Source organism: Esox lucius, chromosome 11 (assembly GCF_011004845.1).
Source record: "Esox lucius isolate fEsoLuc1 chromosome 11, fEsoLuc1.pri, whole genome shotgun sequence".
Taxonomy (NCBI): Eukaryota; Metazoa; Chordata; class Actinopteri; order Esociformes; family Esocidae; genus Esox; species Esox lucius.
Genome location: NC_047579.1, coordinates 9,618,313 through 9,640,415, shown reverse-complemented (window position 1 = coordinate 9,640,415; position 22,103 = coordinate 9,618,313). Strand labels below are relative to the sequence as shown.

The window sequence follows — 22,103 nt, the reverse complement described above, 5'->3', positions numbered from 1 at the left end:
AAGGTGCGTGTGGTTGTGTGTGCGTCATGGGGAGTGTGCGTGTGTGTGCGCGTGTGTAAGAGCGAGTGTGGCCAGAAGAGGGAGAAAGAAGGATCCCAGAACCATGACAAAGGTACAAGTGGGGCATCATTTTAATCAGGAGAATGTCCTCTTTTTAATAAAATATGGCTAGCGCCATTCAATTACTTCAAACGCTAGACTAGAAATAGTCAGAAAAGGCGATTTGTTTATATACTTCCACATAATGCAGGTTTAAGCGCAATTGATATTATATAGGACCAGATGTTTACTTCCTATGCCAGTTGTTATTTTTCGTTGTGAAATGAGGTTACAGTAGTATAATAAAAGAGGAGACCTGTTTTGGTGCTTTTTTGAGGCTATGGAATTTTAAGCTTCATTCAGGTTTGAAGAGGCTGAACGAAGGTTCGTTTCAATTCACTTGCTATGGGGACGCGCTAGCGTTCCAGCTCAGCCAGCGTTCTTTTGCCGTTTTTGAGGCTTGGGTGAATTTTTATGCGTTCTATTGTCCTGCCTAATACTACACTAAAAAGGAACACGTTGCTAACTAGCCGACAGCCGCCGGCACACCACAGTAAACTACTTACCCTCGTAGTTGTGCAGATAACTCGATACGTAGAGTTTGAATCCCTTGTTCCGCTTGCTTGTTGGAGCAGGGGACCAGGCATCAACAATTCGATGGACATCACTAATGCTTATTTTAGGCAGGTCTTGGAGACATCTACTAAAAACTGACATTTTGGGCGACGCTGGGTGATCGCCTTAAGTAAATCGGAAACTGATATGCCGAGATCTGCGTAAAGCGGAATTTCGTCCATACGCTTGGGCACAGAGCCTATTAAATGAATGAACCACTCCTCATATTTTAGGTTGTGTCGTTATACTACACCACAGAGCATGACATTATATAATGTTTTCACGCATTAACATCTCGCAGAGTCTGAATATTTCTCTAGACACCATTAAGCATTGTTTTCAACTGAGTAACGTTTCTTAAGTTTTCCTCCACCACAAGTAGCATCTATGAAGTGTATGGCTTTGGCCACTGGCCGTTTTAACAGCTTATTAGTCATTCGTGAATGACATTGATACAATAACTACTGTATCAATGTACTATACTAGTATACAATATAAACTTGAATGCTCATTGGATTTAATCATTTTCAGGTGATATGTATTTGTGTAAGGGAAGGTGTGGCAACAGTGAATAACACCTTATATCAGTGTGTGTATAATTACTAGGCAGCTTCATGACCTCAGGTAAAATGGGTTAAAAAAGAGATTTAACTGACACTGAAAAGTCATAAATTGTAAAATGCCTTTCAGACGGATGCAACACTCTTGAAATAGTTAAACTATTGAGTCGTATTGACCACCGGACACTTAAACATTTTGTTGCAAATAGTCAAATGGAATGCCAGAAATGCATGGAGAAGAAAAGACGCAAACTAACTGCAAAAGACTTGAGAAGAATTAAAGGTGAAGCTACCAGGAACGCATTATCCTCCAGTGCCACCATATTCCAGGACTGCAACCTACCTGGAGTGTCCAGAAGTACAAGGTGTCAAGTGTTCAGAGACATGGCCAAGGTCAAGAAGGCTGAAAGAAGACCACCACTGAATAAGATTCACACGTTGGTTGGGCCTGTGGCTGGATCACTAATGGACACAGGGCACCACTTCAGTCAAGCACCAGCCAGGTGAATTATGGGTACTGGGATGGGCTGCTTTCATTAAGGATGAGGTAGTTGGACCTTTTCCGGTTGAAGATGGACTTAAACTCAACTTCCAAACCTACAGCCAGTTTCTGGAAGATAATTTCTTCAAACAGTGGTACAGGAAGAACTCCTTAGCATTCAGGAAGGCCATGGTCTTCGCGCAGGACAATGCTCCATCACATATATCCAAGTACTCCACTGTCTGGCTAGCCAGCAAGGGCCCCCTTCTTCTCCTGACTTATATCCTATTGAGGACTTGTGGGCCCTTCTCAAATGTGAGATTTACAGTCAGGGAAGACAATACACCTCTTTGAACATCATTTGGGAGGCTGTGGTTGCTGCTTCAGCAAAAGTTGATCGTGAACAGATCAAGAAACTCACATGGATGGAAGGCTCATGGCAGTTATTAAAAAGAATGGTGGTTATATTGGTCACTGAAAATGTTTGAAAGGACACATTTTTATTAATTGTCCATTTGTGTTATTTATTTGCTACATTTAAAATGTTTTGCTTAAACACGTGAGTTGGGAGATTTTTCTATTTTTTTCTTTTTAATTAGTTTCCTAATAATTCTGAACACCAATTGTTTCCTAATAATTCTCCACTCTTATGTATTCCCCTGAGAAAGATCAAAACTTGCTTTTCAATTATATTTTGGATTGACTGAGAACATTGTTTGTTCAACAATAAAATAAATCTTGAGGAATACAATTTGCCTAATAATTGAGCACACAGTGTACAGAGGTCACACACCAGTCAGTAGCTGAGATGCAGAAGTCGAAAAAGAGATAACCAAAACAAGACCTCTGCACACTCAGAATCAATTTATTTGAGCTTTCAATTCGTCAGAGCTTTCGGTCAACCAAAGAGAAGACTTGGAGTAGACAGCTGAACACTGAAGGTGTTCATTGGTAGAGATTTACACTTTTCCACCTCTAAAGCTGTCCTGTCTAAAAATAATATAAGAAAAATTAACATTAGTATTCAAAAGAAATGTTCTCACTCATAATGACCAACACATTTAGTATCAGATTCAAATGTTAGTGATTAATCTGTTTATTGTCCCTGTCAGCTGGTCTAGATTCTCTAATGTTAGTGATTAATCTGTGTATTATTCCTGACAGCTGGTCTAGATTCTCTATTCTTTCCTCCATAATCATCATGGATCTCAGACACCTGATCCAGGGTCTGTTGGTGCAGCTAACATCTATCAGACTGAAACTGTATGGAGCTTCACTACTGTGTGAATGTATGACTGACTAGACAGAGACACATAGGGTATAAAAACAGGCAGATACAAGAGAAAGCCTGAGAAGGCTGTTACATCCATGAACACACAGCTATTAGGCTGTTAAACCATCTAGCAGACAGTTGTATATATTTCACTATCGTCACTGTATGGTTTTGGAAGAGGTATTGACGATCAAACTCAGAATATCAAACATAAAACCAAATTCAACCCAGTGACAAACACTTAGCTGGCTACAACATACAGTAGTTATTTTATAGTAAGCCTTAACTAAAACTGTATACGGTTATATAGCGACTGTTTCTGGCATGGAAAAGTTCATCTTCAGTCTCACTAGCAATTCCTCAATTCTTATGATTATTCCTAGGAGAGCAACGGCATTTATTATTTCTGGTGGATTCCATGATTCTCTCGTCTTTTCACTTGATTAAAAAGTTAGTTATCGGCACCTTTATTGATGGTTATGGTATTAATGTAATTCACGAATGAAAGAAAAAAGTATGTTGTTATGCCATGAAAAAAAATAAACATTCTTATGCCATGAAATGAAATAGCTTTGGCAGACTCGCTAGCAATTGCTCAATTCTTATGACCATTCCAGTAAGTTACCGGTAAAGCCTATTCCTGGCTAATATGCTGTTAAAACGGCAGAGGTTAACTTAGTAAGAAACATTAGTCAGTTTAACTGTATCAATGTCATTCACAAATGGCCAATTAACTCTTGAAACGGCCAGTGGCAAAAGAGGATTTGTTCAAGATAAACACAAAGTCTCCATCCAAATGAAAAGATGCTTGAGGAGTGCTTGAGGCCATCTGTCAAGCATGGCAGGGGCCAATGGGATAGTCTGGGGGTGCTTTGGTGATAGTAAAGTGGGATATTTGTACTAGTTAAAAGGGATCTTAAATGCTTTCACTCTATTTTGCAGCACTCCATTTTGCAACAATGTCCTCCTACAATAGGACAATGATCATCATCATCATCATCATCATCTTCTTCCGCTTATCCGGGGCCGGGTCGCGGGGGCAGCAGTCTAAGCAGGGATGCCCAGACTTCCCTCTCCCCAGACACTTCCTCTAGCTCTTCCGGGGGGACACCGAGGCGTTCCCAGGCCAGCCGGGAGACGTAGTCCCTCCAGCGAGTCCTAGGTCTTCCCCAGGGTCTCCTCCCGGTGGGACGGGACCGGAACATCTTCCCAGGAAGGCGTTCCGGAGGCATCCGAAAAAGATGCCCAAGCCACCTCAGCTGACCCCTCTCGATGTGGAGTAGCAGCGGCTCTACTCTGAGCTCCTCCCGGGTGACCGAGCTTCTCACCCTATCTCTAAGGGATCGCCCGGCCACCCTGCGGAGAAAGCTCATTTCGGCCGCCTGTATCCGGGATCTTGTCCTTTCGGTCATGACCCAAAGCTCATGACCATAGGTGAGAGTAGGAACGTAGATTGACTGGTAAATCGAGAGCTTTGCCTTGCGGCTCAGCTCTTTCTTCACCACGACAGACCGATACATCGACTGCATTACTGCAGAAGCTGCACCGATCCGTCTGTCAATCTCCCGTTCCATCCTTCCCTCACTCGTGAACAAGACCCCTAGATACTTAAACTCCTCCACTTGAGGCAGGCACTCTCCACCAACCTGAAGCGGGCAAGCCACCCTTTTCCGACTGAGGACCATGGCCTCGGATTTGGAGGTACAGATTTTCATCCCCACCGCTTCACACTCGGCTGCAAACCGTCCCAGCGCATCCTGAAGGTCCTGGTTAGAAGGGGCCAACACGACAACATCATCTGCAAAAAGCAGAGACGAAATTGTGTGGTCCCCAAACCTGACACCCTACATCCAACATGCACTGGGAACAAGTCTGACTTACTGCCGGCAATGCGGACCAAGCTCCTGCTTCGGTTGTACAGGGACCTGACAGCCCTTAGCAAAGGACCCAGGACCCCATATTCCCCAAGCACCCTCCACAAGATGCCGCGAGGGACACAGTCGAATGCCTTCTCCAAATCCACAAAACACATGTGGATTGGTTGGGCAAACTCCCATGAACCCTCCAACACCCCGTAGAGGGTATAGAGCTGGTCCAGTGTTCCACGGCCCGGACGAAAACCACACTGTTCCTCCTGAATCCGAGGTTCTACTATCGGCCGTATTCTCCTCTCCAGTACCCTGGCATAGACTTTCCCGGGGAGGCTGAGAAGTGTGATCCCCCTATAGTTGGAACACACCCTCCGGTCCCCCTTCTTAAAAAGAGGGACCACCACACCGGTCTGCCATCCCAGAGGCACTGTCCCCGACCGCCACGCGATGTTGCACAGGCGTGTCAACCAAGACAGCCCCACAACATCCAGAGACTTGAGGTACTCAGGGCGGATCTCATCCACCCCCGGTGCCTTGCCACCAAGGAGTTTCTTGACCACCTCAGTGACTTCAGCCCGTGTGATGGACGAGTCCACCTCTGAGCCCTCATCCTCTGCTTCCTCAATGGAAGAAGTGACAGCGGGATTGAGGAGATCCTCGAAGTATTCCTTCCACCGCCCGACGACATCCTCAGTTGAGGTCAACAGCTGCCCACCTCTACTGTAAACAGCGTTGGTAGGGCACTGTTTCCCTCTCCTGAGGCGCCGGATGGTTTGCCAGAATCTCTTCGAGGCCAGCCGATAGTCCTTCTCCATGGCCTCACCGAACTCCTCCCAGGCCCGAGTTTTTGCCTCCACAACCACCCGGGCTGCAGCCCGCTTGGCCTGTCGGTACCCGTCAGCTGCGTCAGGAGTCCCACAAGCCAACCAGGCCTGATAGGACTCCTTCTTCAGCTTGACGGCATCCCTTACTTCCGGTGTCCACCACCGGGTTCGGGGATTGCCGCCTCGACAGGCACCGGAGACCTTACGGCCACAGCTCCGAGCGGCCGCTTCGACAATGGCGGTGGAGAACATGGTCCACTCGGACTCAATATCTCCAACCTCCCTCGGGATCCAGTCGAAGCTCTGCCGGAGGTGGGAGTTAAAGATCTCTCTGACAGGAGACTCGGCCAGACGTTCCCAGCAGACCCTTACAGTTCGCTTGGGCCTGCCGAGTCTGTCCAGCTTTCTCCCCCGCCATCGGATCCAACTCACCACCAGGTGGTGATCAGTTGACAGCTCCGCCCCTCTCTTCACCCGAGTGTCCAAGACATACGGCCGCAAGTCAGATGAGACGACAACAAAGTCGATCATCGACCTGCGGCCTAGGGTGTCCTGGTGCCACGTGCACTGATGGACACCCTTATGCTTGAACATGGTGTTCGTTATGGACAAACTGTGACTAGCACAGAAGTCCAATAACTGAACACCACTCGGGTTCAGATCAGGGGGGCCGTTCCTCCCAATCACGCCCCTCCAGGTGTCACTGTCATTGCCCACGTGGGCGTTGAAGTCCCCCAGTAGAACAATAGAGTCCCCAGTCGGAGCACTTTCCAGCACCCCTCCCAGAGACTCCAAGAAGGTCGGGTACTCTGCACTGCCGTTCGGCCCGTAGGCACAAACAACAGTGAGAGACCTATCCCCGACCCGTAGGCGCAGGGAAACAACCCTCTCGTTCACCGGGGTAAACTCCAACACATGGCGGCAGAGCTGGGGAGCTATAAGCAAACCCACACCAGCCCGCCGCCTCTCACCATGGGCAACTCCAGAGTGGTGAAGAGTCCATCCTCTCTCAAGGAGTGTGGTTCCAGAGCCCAAGCCGTGCGTAGAGGTGATCCCGACTACCTCTAATCGGAACCTCTCGACCTCACGCACTAGCTCAGGCTCCTTCCCCGCCAGTGAGGTGACATTCCACGTCCCTAGAGCTAGTTTCTGTGTCCAGAGATCGGGTTGTCTAGGCCCCTGCCTTCGACTGCCGCCCGATCCTCTTCGCACCGGCCCCTTATGGTCCCTCCTGTGGGTGGTGAGCCCACGGGAGGGCGGCCCCACGTCACCCGTTCGGGCTGAGCCCGGCCGGGCCCCATGGGGGAAGGCCCGGCCACCAGGCGCTCGCATACGAGCCCCAACCCCGGGCCTGGCTCCAGGGTGGGGCCCCGGCTGCGCCATACCGGGCGACGTCACGGTACTCATAATGTTGTTCTTCATTAAGGGGGGTTTGAACCGCTCTTAGTCTGACCCGTCGCCTAAGACCTGTTTGCCTTGGGAGACCCTACCAGGGGCATATAGCCCCAGACAACATAGCTCCTAGGACAATGATGCAAAGCACAACTCCAACATTTGCAAGAACTATTTAGGAAAGAAGCAGTCAGCTGTTTTTCTTTCTATAATGGAGTGGCCAGCACAGTCACTGGATATCAACCCTTTTGAGCTGTTGTGGAAGCAGCTTGACCGTATGGTATGTAACAAGTGCCCATCAATCCAATCCCACATGTGGAAGATGCTTCAGGAAGCATAGAGGGAAACCTCTTCAGATTACCTCAACAATTTGACAACTACAATGCCAATGTAGCAACCTATGTTCTATGTATTATGGTTGTTTCAAGGTTTGTTAATTGATTTCACCTGTGTCTCGTTTACACATCTTTACCCCTCCATTTAGTTTCCCCAGCTTCCTGTGTTGGTTGTTGGTCATTGTCTTATTGTGTTGTTGCTGTTTGTTGTCTTTTGTTTTGTAGCCTATTGGAATTGAGCCTGTTCATTCAAAATACCAGTTTCTGCCACCTTTGTGCTATGGTCCTAGACGAAAGGACACAATCATTATTTCTAACCTGATTAATGACTATATTTCCTATTCATTTTGCTATATTTCCTATTCAAACTAATTTAATGTGTGCCAAAATGCCGCCAATATTTTGTTTTACTACTTAATAAAATGTTTTGGTTTTGAAAAATCTTGTTAAAATGAAAGTATACGTCTTCCTCAGGTTTGAGGGCAAAATCTGATTCATTGTTTGTTTATTTTTGCATTCACATTTCATTAGGGTGACACTATTTCAATTGTTTACTGTATGTGTGCATTGACTGAGTGTGTTTTAATATCAATAGAATAAAGAATGTGAAATGTATATAATGTTATATATCATAATTATTTGAAAATGTTATGTCTTGTTTTTAATCCATCAGATGCTTGTGATCTCACACTGCACCCAAAACACAGTATTCAAAGCATTCTCACAGTCTGAGGAGAACAGAAAGGTGACACGTGAGATAGTGACTCCACCATCGTATCCGGATCACCCAGACAGACTTTTCAGCTAAGTGATGTGTAAACAGGGTCTGTCTGAGCGCTGTCACTGGGAGGTAGAGACGAGTGGGGGAATTGTTGAGATAGCAGTTGTGTATAAAGGAATCATTAGGAATGAATGGGCTAAGGGCACTGTGGTTGGATACGATGGCAAGTCCTGGCCTAGATGCTTTGATGGTAATAACAGAGTAGGAGTGTATCTGGACTGGCCAGCCGGCACTCTGTCCTTCTACAGGGTCTCCTCTGACACATTGACCCGCCTCTACACATTCCACACCACATTCACTGAACCTGTCTATCCATTGTTCAAGCTTTATGATGGGCCAATCACAGCGTCTCTATGTCAGATATGTTAAACACGTCTCAGTCACTCCCTGTCCCAGCACCTCCTGAACCCAGCACACCCAAGCCCCTGCACCCAGCTCCCTCCCCCTCACTGACTCACTCCACTGACCTTGATCACTCCACGTCCTGGTTCTCCTACCTGCACACCCCCGGACTCCTGGTCATCCTGTGTTCCACGAACGTTGCACCTTCCTGCCACAATCACCTGGTTGTGGTGACTGTTTCACTCATCTTATATCCTTAGTCGCCTTTTTTGAGGTAGTTTGTGACTTGTAGGGGAAATAAGCACTCGCGGAGATCCTTATGTTTCGTTCAAATAGTGCAAGCTTTAATTACGTCCAAAGATGAATTCTCCGTGGTTGACTTTCAACAGAAACTTAAACGTGTACTAAATATGGATGATCACACATCCGCTACGGTCACTAAACTGTTTCTCTGTCCACCTCTCTTACTCAAACAAAGGAAGCCCTCCCAAGCCGTCATCCAGCTGCTCATTATACCTGTGAAGATGACCTAATTAGGAGGAGGAGCGGAGACTGCCGTAATCCAGTAATTGATTAAAGTTATTTATAATAGTTGACAGTTTGTATTGTTATATACTATTTCTATAATAAATATTTTGCTAGTGACTAACAGGCAACAAAGAAAGTCAAACTACATTGTGGCCTCGTTTTTTCATAGTTTTTTGCAAGAGGTAGATCTTGGTTTACATTTGGACTTGGGATGTGATCTTAGGCTTGAAAAGGTTGGTGACCACTGATCTACATGAATGGCAGGACCCAAGGTTTCCCAGCAGAACATTGCCCAAAGCATCACTCTGCCTCTGCCGACTTGCCTTCTTCCCATAGTGCATCCTGGTGCCATGTGTTCTCCAGATAAGCGACATACACGCATCCGGTCATCCATGTGATGTAAAAGGAAACATGATTCATCAGACCAGGCCACCTTCTTCCATTGCTCGGACCACTTTTTATAGGTACTGACCATTGCAGACCAGGAATACCCCACAAGGGCTTCAGTTTAGGAGATGCTCTGACCCAGTCGTCTAGCCATCACAATTTGGCCCTTGTCAAAGTTGCTCAGATCCTTATGCTTGTACATTTTTCTTGCTTCTAACACATCAACTTTGAGGACAGAATGTTCACTTGCTGCCTAATATATCCCACCCACTGACAGGTGCCATGATAATGAGATTATCAGTGTTATTCACTTCACCTGTCAGTGGTCATAATGTGATGGCTGATGGGTGTATATATTTATATAGATTATCAGTGTTATTCACTTCACCTGTCAGTGGTCATAATGTTATGGCTGATCGGTGTATACAGACAGTGCATATGAGTGTACTTTGTCTGTGTATCACCTACAAGCTTGTAATAAACAATTTAGAATTAAAGTATTGGTTTCCTGGTGTACTTATACTTATGAAAGTAGAATCAAGTGGACTCAATCCTCAAACCTGAGAAGTGAAAAAGAATAATCTGCAAAAAGATGCATAAATGTGGCAGTTCTGTGTGACATTATCACCAATGTCAAATATGACACGATCAGATGTATATACAGTGACATAAACCTATGCTTTATAAAGGAAGATTGATACTATAGTCATGAAAAGTAATAAAAGTTAGCACTTACATACGGTAGCGATTTAAACTGCATGAGGGAAGAAGTGTAGTGTCTGATTCCAATCACTGATGGGGTCCAATAAATTCTTATTTTGTGACTAAAAACTACCCTTAGTCAAGGTATTTTGGCCATTTAAATTCCTCTTCTGGCCTTATTGCTCTATTATAAACATAGTAGTTTGAATTATGAAAGCTGTAACGTGTACGTAATAAGGCACATGTAAGTGTGGTGTATCCCAAAATACCTCTGCTAAGAGGTGTTCTTAAACCCATCGCGGAGCATGTGGACACAGCGCTTAGCAGTGGTATATTGGCATTAAATCACAAACCCCCAAGATGCCTTATTGTTTTTATAAACCGGTGAAACATTGCAATTAATGCAGTAAAAAGTGATGTGATGCCCTACCTTTGATATACAGTCTCATACCTGGTGGTTTAAAACCTGAATGCTGACTGTCTGATAGCTGTGGTTTAAGAGACCGTATACCACAGGTATGACATCACATCACTTTTTAATGCTCTTATTGCATTGGTAACTTGGTTTATAAAAGGTTTTATACCACAATTATGACATCACATAACTTTTTACTGCTCTAATTTCTTTGTTAACCGGATTATAATAGTAATAATGCATCTCAGGGGCTTTGATTAATGAAGCTGTATATGTGCGCGCTCCGATTCTCCTCGATTTATATACGATTATGACCCAAGTCCGGGGACATTTGTGAATATCTTGTTGTGGTCATTGTCCCTTTTGGTATTCCCTGTGCATGGAGGTTTCCGATTGGCTGCATTCTGTATTTGGTGAAATATTTGGTCTCGTTCACAGAGATTGTTGTTAATTAACCTGGATTATTATTATTTTTTCGCCAGGTTTCGCTTTGTTTGGTATACACTTGGGTGAACACATTTATTGCGTTTGTTATGTGTTTCTCTGGCCCATTCTATTGGCCTTTGCTAAAGACCGATCTGATTCCACAAAATTGAAATTTGTCATCCCGGGTTGTGCTGTTAGCTGGCACACGTGGAGATATTAGTCTGTGACGAAAAAGTAGCTACCTTTACTAAGAACAACCGGCATATTATGGTCATTTATAATTGTGTATATTTACAAACAATACATCAGATTATTCGATTTGAATCTTTATTACGTAGATTCTCCTGCACTAATTTTCCTACCTATCCCCACAGTGACATTGTAAGCGTCTTAATAATCAACATTCAACAGTACATTAAACAACACTCACCGATTAACAACCAAACAGCAACAATGATCCACAATGTGGGGAGCAAAGGGGAAACATTTAAACACATACAAACGATAATAATTGGGACCTGGGGCCTGTTGCACAAAAGTAGAATGAAGAAATCCAGGATAACTGAAAAAGCGCAGCTTGACTTAGCGTGATCCGCTCATCGCGGCTTAATCGGTTGCACGTTTGCCGAGCCAGGATGAGAAGGTGAAGCTATGTCAAGCCAGGTGTAGATAGTCGGGATAAGTGCACGTCCACAGCTTTCTGAAATAGACCACGGTATCGATCACAGATTCACTGATTCAGAGATGGAGAAGACGCGTACGGCATATGTTTCACCCGAGGAGCAGCAACTCATTATGGAAAGTTATGAGGAGGTAAAGCATATAATATGCAGAAAAGGAAATACGGCGGCTGTTATTAAACTGAGAGAAAAAGCCTGGCAGACAATAGCGGACCGACTGAATGCGTAAGGATTTTAAAATATCTACTTTCTAGAAAAGTTGTACACTGTTTTAATTGCTTTTAATATGCTTGTTTTATGTGTCGGTTTCAGTGCTGTATCTCGTTGTGTGATAAATGTGCTGGTTGTACTGTAGGTGTCTTTGAGTAGCCTAACATGTAAAGCACAATATAAATAACATTATATTATTTAGCCTACTTTGCCATAAAAGTGAGCTGGGGGAATTCATGTTCCTCAGGAAATGTACCCTAAAGACTAGGCTTAATTTCAAACTCTCATGCGAGAATGTTTTACAACCATGTGCACAAATCTCTAGAAGCTATGTCTATGTCTAAATATCTTCCTACAATTAATGTTCATACAGAACAAATGTGACTGGGCAAAAAAAGAACCTGGCAACAAGTCAAGATCAAATATAAAAACATTTTGCAAGCTGGTAAGTGCCTTCATTCTTAACAGTGTGCAAATGGTATGTAGAAACTACTTACAAGATTCCTGCTCACATATTTTATCTAAACAGATTTTAGCTGTTAAGAAGACTCATTTGTCTGGCACTGGGTTGGGGCCGCCAGCTCCAGACTTCACCCCAGCTGAGGAAATGGCCCTTGATTTGAACCAAGGAAGGCCTGTGATGGAAGGATCTGTATGTAACAGGATCCAGACACAGTACAGTATGACAGCCAGCCTGGCAACATAGTAAGTATGGGCTAATGGAAATCTGAATTATGCACAATTCCTGCTGTTATAATCAATGGGTGGTTTACAGAATTCACAAACTGTAAGATGTCTGTATACATGACATCTGAACAAGCAAATAGAGCTGGCAGATGCACATATTGCTGTGAGTAAAAGGACTCTCCAGGATCTGGACCTTGGTATAGAAATCAAAAATAGAACACTGAGGAAAATCCAGAAACTAGAAAAATAAGTGAATTCAATCCCCACTGTTAGCTCATCTGTAAAACAATGTATTAATCATGATTTTTTTTCTCTCTCCCAAGCTCCAAACTGACAAGTGACAGCACTAAAATAAAAAGCTTAAGAAGCATTGTGATGTTCCCTGTGTGATGAATGTACACTACACTATGCAAAGTTATTAGTTCAGTGAGGTGAGATGAAAATTGAGGTTATGAAACCAAAGTAAGCTACTATAATATTGAATAAAACATTAGGCCTAATTAAGGAGTAACACAAACAATCCTTTATTGGAGAAGGACAAGACAATGCAATCACTCATCTGAAATAATGTATTGGTCTCTGACCAGCCTGCCATTAATGTCATCTGGGAATATAGCTGCATTGTCCCACTCAATCTCCGGTGCCACTGCTGGACCCCTTTCCTTTCTCAGACAGGCAATATTGTGTTGGACCGTGCAGGCTACAGTAATGTCACAGGCCCTGTCTGGGGTGGCCCTCAGGTGGTGGAGACACTGAAATCGTGACTTGAGAAGGCCAAATGCCATCTCAATTCAGGCCCTTGTTCTTGCATGGGCAAGATTGTATCCTTGCTGTGCTGCTGTCTGAGGGTCTGCAAGGGGAGTGAGGGTCTGCAAGGGGAGTGAGAAGGTATGTCTCACAGGCATAACCCTTGTCTCCCAGCAGAACGGCAGAGAATTCACCTGAGAATGCAAAATGTAATCATTACAACTACACAAGTAAAACCTTTGACGCAATTGTGTTTATCAGTGAAATGTGTGTGGCCTACCTTGTGATAGTCGCTGGGAAATGGTACTGGACCTAAAAACTCAGGAGTCATGGACGGACCCAGGCCACTTTGCCTCCACATTGGTAATGATGCAGGCAGCATCACAGATCATCTGAAACAATGCAATGTTTCCTATTCAGTATACATGTCATGCACAGAATACATTTGGGCTAGTTGACAGTAACTAAATAATTTTTACCTGAACATTGATACTGTGGAAGGATTTTCTGTTGACACAATCTCCCTCGTGGGCCTCTGAGGGGAGTTTAATGCGGATCTGTGTGCAGTCCAACGCACCAATGACATTAGGGAAAGCTGTAACACAAAATAGTCTGAGTATATCCTGTGACTGTTGTAATGTAACACATTTTTGTAATCTGTAATTCATGTTACCTGCAATCTTGTAGAAATCTCTTTGATGAAGCACATTCTTCTGTGGCCAGCGAATGTAATAAAGATGTGTGCCAAGGATTTGAGTGCCAAACGCACTTCTGACACAACGGCAAATAGTGCCTTTATTTAGGATTTCGGCATGTCCCACGGCATATAAAAACATGCCGCTTCTAAAAAAAACGCAGTGCCACACAATAACGGATTCCATCTCCAGTAAATCGATACCTCTCATGCAGGTACTCGTCGGGAAAAGCTAAAGCGTCTGATCTGTCCCGAAACACCCTCTCACGTTTGAAAGCGTGTCTAAATATCAGCGCTTCTTCATCCAAAACGTCATTCAGAAATGGGCATGCCATGGTGCAGGGAGAAACACTGGTGAATGGGACTTTATATATTGCCCTCATCACTGACTTCATTGAAATCCCCGTTGCAAATTAATCAACCATTACAAACCATCTAAACTGCAATAGTAGGATTTCAATTAAACTCGTCACAGCAATAGTGACAAGTAATGCATGTTAACAATAAAGTAGAAAACATTCAGAAGACAACGGAACAACTGTTAAAGACGTTTATTTCGGATCAGAGCGGCAGCTAATTTAACACATAAGACTCCAGGATTATTCTTAGCCTGGCTGTTAGCCTGCTCTGGAGCAGGCTAGCTGCAAAGAATAAATCTCCATGGTTACTTGGCTGGGTTTAATTCAGCCTGCTTTTGTGCAACCAAGTCAAAGCTAAATTAATCCAGGATAACTTGGATATCCCGACTTAATCCCTTATCCTGGTTTTGTGCAATACCCCTCTGGTGTGGAAAATGGGAAACATGTGACAGTCCGGGATGTGTTCGTGGGGTATGGGAACTAAAGAATATATGGCACGGTGGCGCTGCTGCTCACCGCACCATGACAGGAGGAAAGGGGGAGAGGAGGAGCGGAAAAGAGGAGAGAGTGAGGTAGAGAGGTGCAGAAGAGAAGATGGTATGAAAACATGAGGAAGAGAAGAGGAAGAAAAAAGGAGAGGGAGGTAGAGAGGAGACACTGGATCAGAGGGGACAGGAGAGGGAGGTAGAGAGGATACACTGGATCAGAGGGGACAGGAGAGGGAGGTAGAGAGGAGACACTGGATCAGAGGGGACAGGAGAGGGAGGTAGAGAGGATACACTGGATCAGAGGGGACAGGAGAGGGAGGTAGAGAGGAGACACTGGATCAGAGGGGACAGGAGAGGGAGGTAGAGAGGATACACTGGATCAGAGGGGACAGGAGAGGGAGGTAGAGAGGAGACACTGGATCAGAGGGGACAGGAGAGGGAGGTAGAGAGGAGACACTGGATCAGAGGGGACAGGAGAGGGAGGTAGAGAGGAGACACTGGATCAGAGGGGACAGAGACACCCTGAAACACAGGAGAAGATGTGTGTGTGTTTTCTATCCATGTTTCCATCAGTTCCTGTTCACCTCCTGTGCTACATGGTTCTATTTCTTCATGGTTAGTAGATCAGTTAACAGGAGGAGGTTCACTAAGTTTCTGTTGTTGGATGGTCAACATTCACATCAATTGTTTTGGTGGTCTGTGTTTAGTAAACTATATATAGCACTCTATCTGCTCACACAATCTAGAATAATCGGTAATAAAATATTGTTATATATTCTGTCATATCTGGGACATTGCAATTAATGTACAGAAGCCAGAATGTTTTGTGAATAAATAAATGTACATTCTACAGACATCAACATTTACAAACACCAATGATAAACAATAACAACCAGATTAATGATTTCTAAATGAGAAGGTTTTACAGACTAGTGTGGTGATTCATTCTGTTGATTAATGACTCTAGGTTATATCTTCAATGATGTTTAATCAGGAATATTTACACCGATCAGCCATAACATTATGTCCACCTGCCTAATATTTTGTAGGTCCCCATTTTGCCGCCAAAACAGCCCTGACCCATCGAGGCATGGACTCCACTAGACCTCTGAAGGTGTGCTGTGGTATCTGGCACCAAGATGTTAGCAGCGGACCCTTTAAGTCCTGGTTGAGAGATGGTCCCTCCATTGATCCGAATTGTTTTCCATCCCATCCCACAGATGCTCAATTGGATTGAGATCTGGGGAATTCGGAAGCCAGGTCAACACCTTGAACTCATTGTTCCTCAAACCATGCTGAAAGAGGCCAATGCCATCAGTGAATACCGTTGCCATGAAAAGGTGCACATTGACTCCAACAATGCTCTGGTAGGTGGTACGTGTCAAAGTAACATCCAATCAGGAGTCACCAACCCGTCGATCGCCGTCGACAAGTCAATCTTGGAAGCATTTTAAGTAGAAGTTTTCAAAATCAAATATTCATTATTATTTATTAATTTAAAATGCACCATGTGTGAGCCTATTGTGTGCAGTAAATGGTGTCAAGGGGAGGGAGAGGCTGTCCAATCAAATAGCCTATAGTTTACATCTGAAGAGCTCTCTCTATGTTTTCGGTTCTGATGGAGTGGTGACGCGTTCATGTAAACGGCACCTAAAAGCTGTCTCAAAGAACTGGCAAAAGTAATGATTATGAATATGTAAAATATTTCAATGAGACTTTTTAATTGTTTATTAATAAACAAATGTTTTTTTTTGTGTCGGCTGCAAAGATGAAGTTGATGATACTGACCCGCGATCTTCGCAGAACGCGCCGGAGAGAAATGCACATTTCATAAGGATTAATAACAAATTTTCATACTAAAAATGTATTAGAATTAAGATACAATTAATACAAAACTAAATTAGTTTTAAAGAAAGGCTTTGTGCTTAGGCCTGTAATTTATTGTTTATTGAGGTAATGACTAATGATTAGTAGTAGGTCTGTCACTTTTGTACATTTATTTTTGAAGAATCGAAGGATGACTGGATGAAATATTTTGTATGCTAGTTGCACTTACCTGAGTATTTCCATTTTAAGTGTTTGAAATATGTTTTAAAAGGGAAAGTGAAACATTTTTGGCTTAGGCCTGTAATTAACTGATTGTTGTGTTTATATATGAGTAATAAGCCTGTGGAAATACTTTATGTTATATTACTGTTGAAAATGTTTAATAATAGTTGACAGTTTGTATTGTTATATACTATTTCTATAATAAATATTTTGCTAGTGACTAACAGGCAACAAAGAAAGTCAAACTACATTGTGGCCTCGTTTTTTCATAGTTTTTTGCATGAGGTAGATCTTGGTTTACATTTGGACTTGGGATGTGATCTTAGGCTTGAAAAGGTTGGTGACCACTGATCTACATGAATGGCAGGACCCAAGGTTTCCCAGCAGAACATTGCCCAAAGCATCACTCTGCCTCTGCCGTCTTGCCTTCTTCCCATAGTGCATCCTGGTGCCATGTGTTCTCCAGATAAGCGACATACACGCACCCGGCCATCCATGTGATGTAAAAGGAAACATGATTCATCAGACCAGGCCACCTTCTTCCATTGCTCGGACCACTTTTTATAGGTACTGACCATTGCAGACCAGGAACACCCCACAAGGGCTTCAGTTTAGGAGATGCTCTGACCCAGTCGTCTAGCCATCACAATTTGGCCCTTGTCAAAGTTGCTCAGATCCTTATGCTTGTAAATTTTTCTTGCTTCTAACACATCAACTTTGAGGACAGAATGTTCACTTGCTGCCTAATATATCCCACCCAGTGACAGGTGCCATGATAAGATTATCAGTTTTATTCACTTCCCCTGTCAGTGGTCATAATGTGATGGCTGATGGGTGTATATATTTATATAGATTATCAGTGTTATTCACTTCACCTGTCAGTGGTCATAATGTTATGGCTGATCGGTGTATTTACTCTCTACTAGAGAGATATTTTCTGTGTTTTACTACAGTGTGTCCATCTGAACATGACAATGACATCATGTTGTGTTTGACACAGGGACCATCTGACACAGAGACACTGAGGAGTCATTATCAACCCAAAACCCTGGATAGAGGGGCTCAGTGAATGTGGTGTTGAATGTGTACAGGTGGGTCAGTGTGTCAGAGGAGACTCTGTAGAAGGACAGAGTGCCGGCAGGCCAGTCCAGATACACTCCTACTCTGTGGGGGTCTGAGGAGGTGACAGAGGAGGTGACAGGTATGACAGTTCTCATATCATTGTGACTGGCAGAGTAACAGTCATCATAACAGTTCAGACTCCAGGATTTGTCATTGAATCCAAGCCTACAGTCACCACCCCCTCCTCTCCTGTTGATTCCTTTATATGTCACTGCTATCCCACCCACTCTTTTACTCCCCTCTACCTCCCAGTAACAGCGTCCAGACAGACCCTCTCTACACAACACCTGTGGACAGACATCAAATCTCTCTGGGTGATCAGGATACGGCTGCTCCTCTCTCCTCCTTGTCACCTCCTTGTTCTCCTCAGACAGAGAGAGGTTTCTGTGTACTGTGTTTGGGTCCAGTGTGAGATCACAGAGATCTGATGGATGAGACCAAGACACAATATTACACATCATCAGCATTCTTATTATACACACACATGCATGTTTTATTTCTTTATTGTCAGAAACTGGATATTAAGACACTCAGAAAAAACACACAAACATGCACAATTAAAAAAACACACATTTACAAACACACATTTGATCTTTATAGGTGTTCTTTATAATAAATTACTTACATTTCTTCAGGCCAAATTTCAACCTCCACTCTCCACCATGATCCATACTGTGGAAGAAGCAGAGGAACAGTCATTTAGTGACACACTATCTGTCATACACACACACACACACAAACCCCAATATTTCCCATCACACACACCATACACCGCGCACAACCCCCATCACACACACACACGCAACACCCCTCCCCACATCACACACACCACACTAGGGTTTGACTATCAATCAAATTCTGATCTAAATTATAGACATGGGCATTATTTTAATGACACACTTCTGTGATTTCTAAAATGTTTCTCCTAATCATCAAAATGGATAAGATAAAAAGTCTACAAACCCCTGTTAAAATGCCAGGATCTTGTGATGTAAAAGAATGAGACAAAGATAAATCATGTCAGAACTTTTTCCACCTTTAATGTGACCAATAACGTGAACAATTCAATTGAACTGAAATCTTTGAGGAAAAATAAAATAAAAACCTGGTTGCATAAGTGTGCACAACCTTAAACTAATACTTTGTTGAAGCACCTTTTGATTTTATTACACCACTCAGTCTTTTTGGGTAGGAGTCTATTAGCATGGCAATATTGGCAATATTTTCTTTGTAAAAGCGCTCCAAATCTATCAGATCTCCAGTGCAGAGCCCTTTTCAGATCACCCCACAGATGTTCAATTGGATTCAGGTCTGGGCTCTGGCTGGGCCATTCCAAAACGTTAATCTTCTTCTGGTGAAGCCATGCTTTTCTGGATTTGGATGTGTGCTTTGGGTCATTGTCATGCTGAAAGGTGAACTTCCTCTTCATCGTCAGCTTTCTCACGGACGCCTGAAGGTTTTGTGTCAAAATTGCCTGGTATAATTCCCTCCACCCTGACTAATTCATAATGTATATGAATGGCTAGGAAATACTGCCCAATTGCACAAAAGAAACAGTCCTCTTAAAAACATGGGAATTAAATGTATTGAGCAAACAGCAAGAGGCCCTTTCAACAGGCCCAAGGCAATGCGTAACCCCCAAGAATACATTGGATGAGCCCTGCTTGTTTACACCCCTTCTACACCTCCTCTGTCTTTGTTCTATATATTTTCTACTGCTGCTCTACATCCTCACTTCTTCCCTCCACACCTCCTCAATCACTCCACTCCTGTAAAACACGACGGAGGCAGTGTGATGGCAAGGGCATGCATGGCTTACAATGGCACTGGGTCACTAGTGTTTTTTGATGATGTGACTGAAGATAGAAGCAGCCGGGTGAATTCAGTGTACAGAGATATACTGTCTGCTCAGATTCAGTGAAGAGCCAAATTCAACGAAGTTGATTGTATGGCGCTTCACTTTAAAGACGGACAATGACCCCAAACTTACTGCGAAAGCAACCCACAGTTTTTTTTAAGGCAAAGAAGTGGAATATTCTGCAAGTGCAGAGTCAATCACCTGATCTCAACTCAATTGAGCATGAATTTCACTTGCTTAAAAAAAACATAAGGCAGAAAGACACACAAACAAACAACGTTTGGTGATGTCCATGCGTTCCCGACTTCAAGCAGTCACTGCCTGCAAAGGATTTAAGTATTAAAAATGAATATTTTATTTATGATGTTGTTAATTTGTCTAGTTATATTTGAGCCCCTTGAAATAAGGGGTCTGTGTATGAAAGGTTGCAAATCCTAAAGGTTTAATATGATATTTTTTTTAACCCCTTGAGTTAAAGCTGAAGGGCTGCAATTTAATTGCATCTTGGTTGTTTCATTTAAAATCCATTGCGGTGGTGTACATTTCATGCGTCTTGGCATGCTCTCCACCAGTCTGGCACATTGCTGTTGAGTAACTTTATGCCACTCTTGGCACAAAAATTCAAGTAGCTCATCTTTGTTTGATGGCTTGTGACCATCCATCTTCCTCTTGATCAAATTCCAGATTATTTTTTATGGGGTTCAGGTGTGGAGAATGGGCTGGCCAAGACAGCCCAAGGATAACCTTGTAACTTTTCAGGATAACCTTGTATTTGGCTTGATTCAAACAGACAAATCTGCCCGATTCCAGCCTTGCTGAAGCATCACCATTCCTCCACCAAATTTCACAGTGTGTGTAAGACATTGTGGCTTGTGGGCCTCTCCAGGTCTCCGTCTAACCATTAGACGACCAGGTGCTGGGCAAAGCTGAAAAGTTGACTTGTCAGAGAAGATGACCTTACTCCATTCCTCTATGGTCCAATCCTTATGGTCTTTTGCAAACTTCAGCCTGGCTCTTCTTTGCCCCTAGGAGCCTGTTTCGAACCGTCCTCGCCGTGCACTTCACCCCAAAGAATTTGCCATTATTTTTGTAGGTCACTTGATGTCATCCTACGGTTGTTGAGTGACATGCGAATGAGCTGACGTCATCTCGGTCAGGGGACAGTCATTTTCACCCTCTGCCAGTCTGTAGCTTTGTTGTCCCCAATGTCTGTTGCTTGACCTTGTTCTTATGAATCGCCGTCTTTGACATTTTCAGGATGGAAGCAACCTGACGCTCATTGTATCCCTCTGACAGTAAAGCCAGAATTGAACCCTTCATTTCCTCACTCAAAGCTTTTCTTTTCAACTCTTTTGTCATGCTGAATAGTAATTTTTTTATTCAAATTACCTTTGAGATACTACTTGCACTGTTTTTGCCCTCCAGCTGGTCCTTTTGCAAGGATGATAGTGATGACCACAGCAAAATTTCACAATTTCTGCCAGGGTATGCAAACTTGTGAGCACAACTGTTTAGTCATTCAAAGTAGGCTACACAGACACACTTGTTCAAAAGCAGACAAGTTGATGGTGTAGTTATTACTAGCGACATCAAAGAGACCAGATGATGTCTGAAAGTATTAACATTGATGGTGTATTCATATTTAAATAATAATAATGAATAAATAATGTGTTTTCCTCACAATTATCCAGTTTGATATCATATCAGTGTACTTTGACCTTAAAACTGTGCTCATACACAAAATGAGTACAGGCAGGCAGGTCTGTATTTGACACATATTACATGCTAAAAAACATTACGACATCTTTATACCAAATTACTGATTACTGATAGAGAAAACATCTACAGGACATACTTGAGTTTCTCCAGTCTCCAGTGTGGATCCTCCAGTCCAGCAGAGAGCAGTCTGACTCCTGCGTCTCCTGGGTGATTGTAGCTTAAATCCAGTTTTTTCAGATGTGAGGGGTTTAACTTCAGAGCTGAGACCAGAGAAGCACAGCCTTTCTCAGTGACCAGACAGCCTGACAGCCTGTAGAGAGTCAATCATGATTTCACAAACTACTTCTGCAGTGATAAACAGATTAAATCATGCACTGAGCTTTTGCCAAAGTAACGTTTTTATCGTTCAATTGAACGGTTGTTTCATTCATCTGCATGACTGGCAGCAGAGTTCTGCCCAACCATGGAATACGCATAATGAAGACATATTTGTAACAGATAATTGGAAACATTTTGACT

The 22,103-nt window shown here is 43.4% G+C and overlaps 2 protein-coding genes across 2 annotated transcripts in view; both read right to left on the bottom strand.

Moving 5' to 3' along the window:
• The window catches only part of LOC105012803 (NLR family CARD domain-containing protein 3-like), a 101,545-nt gene that overhangs the window by 63,064 nt on the left and 16,378 nt on the right, over positions 1-22,103 (bottom strand). Inside the window, exon 9 of the mRNA XM_034295674.1 lies at positions 21,721-21,894. Coding sequence (XP_034151565.1) covers positions 21,721-21,894 — 174 coding nt within the window. The remainder of the gene's footprint in view (positions 1-21,720; positions 21,895-22,103) is intronic.
• LOC117595297 (stonustoxin subunit beta-like) lies at positions 17,896-18,420 on the bottom strand (the record flags this gene model as incomplete). The annotated part of the gene is made up of 1 exon (XM_034295547.1): positions 17,896-18,420. A coding segment is annotated over one exon (525 nt), but the record flags the coding sequence as incomplete, so codon positions are not given.